Source organism: Papaver somniferum, unplaced genomic scaffold (assembly GCF_003573695.1).
Source record: "Papaver somniferum cultivar HN1 unplaced genomic scaffold, ASM357369v1 unplaced-scaffold_158, whole genome shotgun sequence".
NCBI classification, from domain to species: domain Eukaryota; kingdom Viridiplantae; phylum Streptophyta; class Magnoliopsida; order Ranunculales; family Papaveraceae; genus Papaver; species Papaver somniferum.
In genome coordinates, this window is record NW_020625264.1 from 3465009 (window position 1) to 3475476 (window position 10468).

At 37.8% G+C, this 10468-nt stretch overlaps 1 protein-coding gene across 1 annotated transcript; it reads right to left on the reverse strand.

Moving 5' to 3' along the window:
- Positions 1-232: 232 nt before the first annotated feature.
- Positions 233-3329, reverse strand: LOC113337200 (wall-associated receptor kinase-like 6). Its single transcript, XM_026582902.1, has 2 exons — positions 3292-3329; positions 233-677 (listed from the first exon to the last, which is right to left on the reverse strand). The coding sequence occupies exons 1-2, from the start codon at positions 3327-3329 to the stop codon at positions 233-235; spliced, it is 483 nt and encodes a 160-aa protein (XP_026438687.1).
- Between the last annotated feature and the right edge of the window lie 7139 nt (positions 3330-10468).

Here is a 10468-nt window from a genome sequence, read left to right on the forward strand (position 1 = left end):
TATCATCATCATCAATGATGCCTGCAGAGTAACTAGAAGACATCCCTGCCAATCCTTGTAACACCATTGCTACATCTTTCATTGTAGGTCTATTCTCTCCCTTCCTTCTTAAGCATTTTTGTGCGTTCAGCCATTTGTTGAATCTGTTGGCGCACATCTACACTACTGATCCGTTCATTATCATACCTCACCAAATTACTGTCGAGAATAGTAAATAACCTGTTGGTTTTCATCACAGAAAGAAAAACATTTGCCAGATTCTTTCCTCTTTAACTCTTTTTGGAGAAAATACTGCTTTACCTGTTAGCAATTCCACAAGCAAAACACCAAAGCTGTAGACATCGCTTTTCTCTGTTAGCTGGTTTGAAAGCATGTATTCAGGATCAAAGTACCCAAAAATACCTTGAACTATTGTGCTCAGATGAGCTTGGTCCCCAGGAATTAACCTTGAAGCACCGAAATCTGGAACCTTTGCTTTGTATTCATCGTCTAGGAGTACATTACTTGACTTGACATCTCTGTGGATTATGGGTATCGAAGCTTCAGCATGCAGGTAAGATAATGCACCCGCAACCTCCAAGGCTATCCTTAAACGGTTTTCCCATGAGAGCAGAGCACAACCAGTCTGGTTTTCACGGCCTTTGTGCAAGTGTTGGTGAAGCGTCCCATTAGTTACACTACGGGAAAAATATACATCTACAACTGGAAATTTACAACACTTCGCTATACATCGTAGAAAGTCCTATGTTTTACAACTGGTTTCAAAGGAAGAGTTGTCGTATATCATCACTACCAACCCTTAGGAACAAGGGGTTGCGCTAAGAAAACAAACGACAAATCCTTTAGCAAAACTGTTGTGACGACATTTAGGTATAACAACTTTGTTTCATAAGTGTAGTGACTTAGCCTATCACAATTCTCACAAGTGTTGTTGAAGAACACAAAAATATGATAATGAAAAATACGTTAGAGGGGAGATTCAAACATGAACCTAATGCATGGATGTCTAGCTCATCAACCATCCTTACAGTTCACAAGTTTAGGTTTTTTTTTTTAATAGAAACGTATAACAACACTTATAAGTGTTGTTGAAGTTAAAATATAGAATGTGGGAAAAAATGAGGTTTGGGGGATTCTCATTTCTGCTAAATTTTTCTTACTTCTGCTAAAAATTATTTTGGTCTCCGGTTCTACTAAATTTTTCTCACTTATGCTAAAAACTATTTTCTCTAACACCCCCCACTAAATTCTAGAAATTTAGGATTTTTGAGATTGGGTAGAAATATCCAAAAGAGGGTTTGTTTAAGGTTTCAAAGAATATTCTGATGGAATCTTACATGTAAAGGGTTCATCTTTACAAATTTTTAAGGTTTCGTAGAATATTCTGAATGAATCTTATCTGTAAATGGATGGATTCGTCGTTCTTACCAAATTTTTGACTTATAGTAGTCCACTCATGGCCAGGATCGATCTGGGAGCCTGTTATGCATACAATATGCAGAAATAGGGTTTGTTTAAGGTTTCGTAGAATATTCTGAAGGAATCTTACCTGTAAATGGATGGGTTCGCCGTTCTTACCAAGTTTTTGACTTATACTAGTCCACTCACGGTCATGTTTCGATCTCGGAGCCTGGTATGCATACAATATGCAGAAGTAGGGTTTGTTTAAGGTTTCTTAGAATATTCCGAAGGAATTTTACCTGTAAATGGATGGATTCATCGTTCTTACAAAGTTTTTGACTTGTAGTAGTCAACTCCCGGCCTGGTTTCGATCTCGGAACCTGGTATGCATACAATATGCAGAAATAGGGTTTGTTTAAGGTTTCGTAGAATATTATGAAGGAATCTTACCTGTAAATGGATGTATTCGTCGTTCTTACCAAGTTTTTGACTTAGAGTAGTCATCTCGCGGCCAGGTTTCGATCTCGGATCCTGGTTTGCATACAATATGCATAAATAGGGTTTTTTTAAGGTTTCGTAGAATATTCCGAAGGAATCTTACCTGTAAATGGATGGATTCGTCGTTCTTACCAAGTTTCTGACTTAGAGTAGTCAACTCGCGGCCAGGTTTTGATCTCGGAGCCTGGTATGCATACAAAATGCAGAAATAGGGTTTGTTTAATGTTTCGTAGAATATTCCGAAGGGATCTTACCTGTAAATGGATGGATTCGTCGTTCTTACCAAGTTTCTGACTTATAGTAGTCCACTCCCGGCCAGGTTTCGATCTCAGAGCCTGGTATGCATACAATATGCAAAAATATATTTTGTTTAAGGTTTCATAGAATATTCCGAAGGAATCTTACTTGTAAATGGATGGATTCATCGTTCTTACCAAGTTTTGTGTGTGTTTAAGGTTTCGTTGAATATTTCCATGGAATCTTACCAGTAAATGGTTGGATTCATCGTTTTTGTGCACTTTAAAACTTCTTGGTTCATAGTTTGTAAGTCGTTATACCGAACTTGAAGTTTGAATCGACACTGAGCTTCATTTTCATCAATTTCGATGATGTATCATGCTAATTTTGAAGTCAGAACCCTCTCAGAGCTTCGTGGTTCATAGATTATATGCCATTATACAAAGTTTGAAGTTCGAATCGACATTGAGCTTCATATTTATCGATTTTGATGATGTATCATGCTAAGTTTGAAGTCAGAACCCTCTCAGAGCTTCTTGGTTCATAGTTTGTATGTCGTTATACCACATTTGAAGTTTGAATCGACACTGAGCTTCATATTTATCGATTTCAATGATGTATCATGCTACTAATGTGAACTAAAGCTACTTCATGACCTGTATGACTAGTCGAAATTATTTCATGACCTATGTAACTAGTCGAAAATCTAACCGGAAGCACAAAGATAAAGCAAAAAAGCACAAACAAACACACCAATTATCGAATTCATTTCTTATTTTTCAGCCTCATTCTTATACATTTTTTGGACTTTTTTATCAGAATGTCGATAACAATATGCTAAATTTATTCATATTTTTATTGGATTTTTTTCGTGTCGAAGGTTGATAATAAAACCGAATACATGAGTGTGTATTAGCACAAAGAAAAACACACATGCTTCTTAATCCGTAGGAGCATCCCAAAATACAATCTCAACCGTGAAATCATTTTCCCAATCCGTATGAGTGGATCAAACAAAATCTGGTCCGTCCAACATTTTCATTCACCCACCAAACCCTCCTCAACCACCCAACAAAATCTGGCCATCCACTAAATGGTTCGAGCATGTGAAGATCGTGTGTGCAAGAAGATAAGTGAACGTGTCTTGCTACTCACCACATCTTTTCTTTAGGAAGAACATATTGAAGTTTCATTTCTCATTTTTCTGCTTTGCCAAAGATCTACTTAAGTCTCTGCAAAAGGAAAAGGCGACCTCACAGAAATGGGGTCTGATAATGGGAGTTGCAGAAGCAATTCATGGCAGCAGCTCTTTGAGAAAGAGATCTGGAATTCGTTAATTTTCAGGATGCCGAGTTCGATCTCTTCCTACAAATTCGAACATCAACTCCAGTACCTGAAGGTGCTTATCAAGTCAAGAAGCATGAATGGAATCTGAGATCCTGAGAGGGTAATTTTTCTTGAGACAGTGGTGCTGATTGAGTTATTGGCATGATTGAACTTGGGGCTGTGGGATCGATTAGCATCTCAGTTAGAGGTGTAAACTGGTGAAAGCAACATCAAGATCTGAAGGTACAAAAGTCCAGAATGGAGAGTTCTGTGGGTATTTGAGTGAATTGCATATTATGGTGATTGAATTTGGGTACAGATGGAAGAGATTCATGGTGATTCTACAACAGCAATATGATTGATTGACCTAATTCTGGTGTTAGCTAATGGTGATGATTGTGTGGATAATTCTGCTGATGAGAATGAAGACGAGATACTTGCAAGTCGATGTTGATTACAAGTGAAGACAAGTCAGAATTTGGGAGTTTTGGCATCGATTGATATTCTCCATTGATAAACAGCAACAGCAGATACAATTTGGGGGAATTGATCGATTGTCTTTGAGCCGAAATCCAGATGAGAGCTGTGTTTGAGATAGAGAAGACTCGATTGACGAGTTTGTTGGCTGGAGTGGATCTGTTATAAGGGGTTCTTGGCGTGCTCTGAAACTTGAGTTAGTGGTGATCTGTTTAATGGTACCAACAACCACATCAATGGGTTCAGTTGTATGCAGACATGGTAATGGCCTCAAGTCTGAAATGGAGTTGTATGGGTAATTGGCTGGAGTTCGTGCAACCAGTGGTAATGAAATTTGGAAATGGTGCTTAGTATATGGAAATAGAGATGGAGTCGAACTAGGACAGAGATGGGAAGTGGTGCTGGTGATGTGCAACAGCCAAGTAGAAAAACTTGATGCTCAGATGGGATACAAAACAAGAAGGTGTTGTGGTTGGAGCAGGTTCAGATAATGGAAAGTGATGTTGTGGACCAGCAGCTGGATTGGGCTCGGTTAAGGCTTTCTCTGACCAACTTGGATCCTTGAGAGCAAGTTTAAATAACCAGCGATAAGAAGAAAGAAAGCGGGTCCGTCAACAGGGAACAAAACAAGGGTTTGCTTCTTTAGTTCTCTTCTTGCTATGTTTTGATAGATTTCCATGTTAGGGCGACAGATGAACTTGTAGATGTTAGTTTATTTTGTGTCCTAAAACAAAGTCAGTTTTTAGTGCTTAATGAATGTTTGAGTGTCTCAATTGATGGTTTTGATTTATAACCCTTTCATGTTTTATTCCAAGTATACTTCATAGTTCGGTATTAAACCATTCCATTCTAGACTTGATTCATTATTGTCTATGATAATTCTTTGACTATCTATGCCATGTATAGTTAGTGCTTCGGATATCTACATTTAGGTCGAGACCAGCTGGTGTTGCAATGGAATTGGAATGGGTATTTGCAGTTACCTGTGATGGCAAGCTGGTGTTGCAGGTGATGTTGCAATGGAATTGGAATGGGTATTTGCAGTGAGGTTGTATCTGCTTAAGCCATTTGATGTTGCTGACAAATTTGCTGAATTAAGTGCTACTGAAATTGAAGGAGGAGAGGAGAGTATCTAGAGAGTTGTCTTTCCAGGTGAAAATTGCTAAGTTCTTTGTTTGAGTTTCTGTTTAATGATTGTTATTAGTGATGTAGATACACTTTTCTAATTTCTAATTACTCATTTTTGGTTTTGTGGTCCTGTAGATACATGATGAAGCGAAAAAGTTCTCTTATCAGACTGGTGTTAAAGTCGTTGTTGCATATGGTGGAGCACCAATGCACAAGCAGGTTTGTTGCTCTCCCGCATACTTATTTTGTTTGTATTCACCGGCTATGTTAGTTGGTATAATTCTTTGAGTAGATTTTGGCAGTGCAGTTGATTTTTTTCAGCATTTTAAAATATCGTATATCACATCATTTGTAGTTGTACTATGTTCTTCGTTCACACACATACAGGAGTTCCATGTTTTATTTTTTTGTAGGTGCATTTGATCTTAAGTAGTGAATGTGGCTTTTTATTGATTGTCCATGGATTCTAACAATCCATAATTATAGCCTATGCTATTGACATCTGCTAACTATTGAGAGAGGCACTGCCTGTTTTTTAATTGAGGCGCAGTTGCTCTTTTCTACCCTGCCGTTTGTTAAATACTATGAAAATCTGTGTGTCATCTATAAACCAAATAAATTTGTTTGTTTCAGAAGAAGATTTAAGTCTGAATATTTTAGAGTAGATAAAGATTATAAACATTAACCTTGAAGTACTTGCACAGAACTGTTACATTTTCAGCTCTAGTGATCTTATTAGCTTAAGCTCGAGTTTGTTTCAACTTCAGCTCTCGCTTATGGCTTGTGTGAGACAATGACATTACAAAGTTTTGGTGGAATATTTTTTCTTTCCTTCACTTTTTTATTATTGCATGCCTTAACCCTGTTGCAGTTTCTTTGTTAATGGTTGGTCAAGTGCAAATATGGGTTTTAAAACTGTGATATGTTTGTTTGAGCGTGACCTTTTCTGGTTGTGCAGGGATGCCATTCATGCTAGAGATTTAGAACACCAGCAGGCATGGTATCGAGTTCAAATTCCATAATCTTAACTGGATGAACATGGCTTGGAGATCTGGTTTACAATCTCCTATGCGTTCAAGAGATGCAGCTCCAATACAGACACCGCCTGTCGTTGAGCCTTGGTGCCGAGATATTCTTAGTTTGTCTACGGAATGTCAACTGATAGTGCATGACTTTTCACAAAATCTCAAGGATGTGGTGCAGCAGCAACAAGTAACAACTTCTGTAACGGAACGATTATTGGTGCACAACATTTTGCAGCAGCTGTTGTTGCTTAAATGGTTTTTTCCGTAAACTAAGCATCTCCTCTTGATGGTGATGGGCACGAAAAGTTTGTGTTTGCCTGGGATTCTCATCACTGATACCATCAAGTCAATGGTGAGCAGTTACACGATTCCAAATTCGAATCAGCACAGTTGCATACTAGGGTGAATGTTCTCATATACATCTTAATCTTTTTAGAGTGTGTTTTGGAAACTCCACTTTTGTAACAAACATCTATATCACTGCCATTTTTTGAATGTGTGTTTAAGACTAGCAGGTTAACTTGAATGAATGAATGTAAATGTGTTACACTGGTACGTTAATGCGAATGTGAATTATTTTCGGCAATTCGGTTTCGGCCCTAATTTTTTTTCTTCAAAATAGTATTATGCACACAACTCCAAACAAAAGTTGTATTTTCGTATTCATCTACTGAAAACGGAAGTTGTTACTTTAAATATTACAATCCTTAAAGGTGTTGTGTCAGACATTATGACTATACTGGTAATTGTTGTTGCATATGTTTCTACGATATGCTACTTATGTTGTCCACGATTGTTCTACAATACAAGCAAGAGTTGTGTTAGGTTATCAAAAAAAATCGAAAGAGAATCACAACATTGACAAACTATTGTCGAACCATGAATCACATCACCCTTTACAACACTTGTCAACCATTGTAGAAAAACTTGGACTTTCTACAATACCCCCATTCCACAATGCATGAAATGGAGTTGTCGTAGGGGTACTGCAACTCTTATCATGTGTCGTCAATGATGATTTTTCCCGTAGTGTTACATATTCATAAACTAGTAATAGAACTTCGCTCTCCAGACAACAACCCAAGAGCTGCACCACGTTTTTGTGATTAATTTGCGATAGAACAGCGATTTCGTTTATAAATGCTCATTTTGGTTCCTATCAACAATTTTCGCCTTCTTAATTGCCACCACTGTTCCGTTGGATAAGATGCCTTTATACAGCGTGCCGAACCCTCCCCCGTCCAAGAATCTGACTTTCGTGATAGTTATTTGTTGACTTGCTTAGCTCCTTTTCGGTGTATATTGTAGCAATTGATCGATGCTTTTTCCTCCTCTCGTTCGTCAAGGAGCCGATTTAAAATCAGACCACCATTTTGCTTGAAGAATTCCTCCTTTACCTGCATGTGCTTTCTTTCTCTATATCCCCAATACAACCAAAGCCCAACCAGAAGACTCACCACTAGAAAAACTAATCCTAAGCTAGCACCTGCCTGCATGCATGCAATAAAAAGTTAATCTTCCTTTCTCGTAAGTTCAGCTAGACAGGGTTTGATGAACTTCACAAAAACTTTTCTCAACTACTTGCTTACTTCAAACAATCTTTTTAGAGTTTCTTCGTTTGCAATCGGAGATCAAGATGTTGTCATTTCCTTGGTATATTCCAAAATCAGAATTCACTGTATCATAGCCCTGTTTGCAAGGACACTTGTACCCGCCTTCTGTATTCTTGCAAATATTTCCCGGTCTTGCACATCGAGTATCATATAGCTTCTCATCTTGCATTCATCAATATCTATCATGCACATAAAAGGAAACAAAAATTAATTGACAATCATACTCCGTACCTTGGTAAAGATTTTAGATTATAATACCAATCACCTGAGATCGATATTACGTACCCTGGCAATGTCCACCACTGCTACTATTAAGATAAGGATTTCCTGCATAACCCGGTTTGCAATTACCGAGATAACCTGCAGCAATATGATTCCCTGATTTAGACAGCGTTAGTTCCACATGCATAGCTCGTCATATTTCCTTGTGATACATCGCATGTCTCGTAACCAATAGCCCAATCAAGCACCACCGGGACAATTCCAGTTCCATTATTTTTGAAATCTTTGAGATATGATAAAGAGAACCTAAACGAACTTTCTTCATCGAGAAAAGCATAACTACATCGATTAAAACTCATCAAATCCTTCGGAGTGCGTCTTTCAAGTGAAACATTAGTATCCGTAAGTCCATGCGGGATTGAGGTTTCACAACAACCTAGGGATGACCATTTGCCCCATCCAAACCCATCTCCGTGGGTACCCGTCTCTATTGGGTAGGGTTTTACCCGTACAAACGAGGTTGGAGTTGGGTATGGGTAATACCCGAAATTAGTGAAGCGGGGATGGGGCGGGGATGGGATTCTAGGTCCCCGTCCCATACCCGCCCCGTACTTTTCCATTTTAGGATTTATATTATATTTAAACTAAGATATATTATATTATATTGGATATGTACGTCATAAATGAAAAATCACTACCATTAATTTTGTTACTGATTAATTACTAGTTGCTACATAGTACGGTCTAATCGACCATCTGAATTTTATTTTGTATTAGGTTTATGTATGTGCCATGTCCGCACACGGCTGAAGTCCTGTCAGCCGCATTGATGGAGTGTCTGCTAGACTGGAATATCGATGGTAAAGTATCCACTCTTACTGTAGATAATTGTTCCACTAATGATCTTATGATCCAACTTCTCCTAGAAAAATTATCAAGTAACTTATTGTCGGGTGGAGATATTTTTCATATGCTTTGTTGTGCACACATATTAGCTCTTATAGTCAAGAAAGGATTAGAGGGGATCAAAGGAGCAATCGAATTGATTCGTAATAGTGTTGCTTACTGGAAAGCAACACCAAAGCGAGTTGAGAAATTTGAAGAGGCCGCCCGTCAACTAAATATTTCGAGTATAAATAAGTTAGTTCTAGATTGTGAGACAAGATGGAACTCAACATACCTGATGCTTAATACTGCTATTAAGTATCAGAAGGTTTTTGCTCGACTAAGGCAACGTGAGCCACAATATGATTGTTTGCCAGATGATGAAGATTGGTTGTTGGCAAAGGAAATGTGCGACAAACTTAAGATTTTTTATACCTTCACAGAGAAGTTTTCTGGAGTAAAATATCCTACCACCAACCTTTTCTTTTCAAGTTTTTGTGATATTAGATTGTCATTAAACGAGTGGAAAAAAATCTAAAGTTGGTGTGATTAAGGAAATGGCATATGAAATGATAGAGAAGTTTGAAGAGTATTGGTTTGTGGTCAATGGAGTAATGGCCGTAGCAATTATGTTAGATCCAAGCTTTAAGATGAAATTGATTGAGTTTTATTTTCCACAAATTTATGGTCAAGCTTTTTCAAAAATCGAAATTGATCGAGTACGCGATTTATGCGTTGATTTGGCGACGGAGTATGAACTGAAAGTAAAATTTGTTGAAACATCTGTTAGCCAAAATGATTTGTCTTTCACTTCAGAGATGCATGGTTTTAACGATGACGTAGATCCTTTGGAAAAGTTTGATATGTTTGTCTCTAATACTGCTCCTACTAGTACTGTTAAGTCAGAATTAACCAATTACTTAGAAGAAGATCTTTTACCTAGGATTGGTAATTTTGACATACTAGCATGGTGGAAGACAAATGGGATTAAATATCCAGTCTTGCAGTGTATGGCTAGAGATATTTTAGCGATTCCAGTTTCAACGGTAGCTTCTGAATCAGCTTTTAGTACCGGAGGTAGATTTGTGAGTGTCCAACGTAATGACTTCATCCAAAAACGTTGGAAGCTTTGATGTGCGCTCAAGACTGGCTATGGGATATGCTGAATGGTAATGAAATTCTCTTTTTATTTAAATGTTTTTTTTTACATTTAATACATCATTATGGTTATATGATACACTTTCTTATTTTGGCTAGGTGGATCAAAATTCGATGGTGAAACATTTTGGGAAGAAACTGAAGCAGACGATGAGGTGATCAACATGGAGGAAGATACTTGATAAGAAATAATTAAGAACTAAAATGAGTGAATTTATGAGTTTGAAATTTTAAATTATTATTATTATTATTGGTTGAACTTAGGTATTGATTATTAAATTAACTCATCATATTTGAGCTTAATGTTATGGGTAACCCGTAAAAAACCCGTTCCGTACGGATATTTCCCATACCTGCCCCGTCCCAAATCAAGCGGGTAATGGGGAGGGTGTGGGTTTTTTTTTTGAACGGGGCAGTGACTGGGATACAAGATCCCCGCCCCAATACCCGCCCCATAACCATCCCTACAACAATCCGTACCATTGCAAGACCCATAGG

Bases quoted from the DNA above. Each gene is read 5' to 3' on its own strand.
- LOC113337200 (XM_026582902.1), bottom strand. From the start codon at position 3,329: ATGAAACTTCAATATGTTCTTCCTAAAGAAAAGATGTG. The intron at 678-3,291 runs GTGAGTAGCAAG...TTTTTCCCGTAG, and splicing joins CTTCCTAAAGAAAAGATGTG to TGTAACTAATGGGACGCTTC.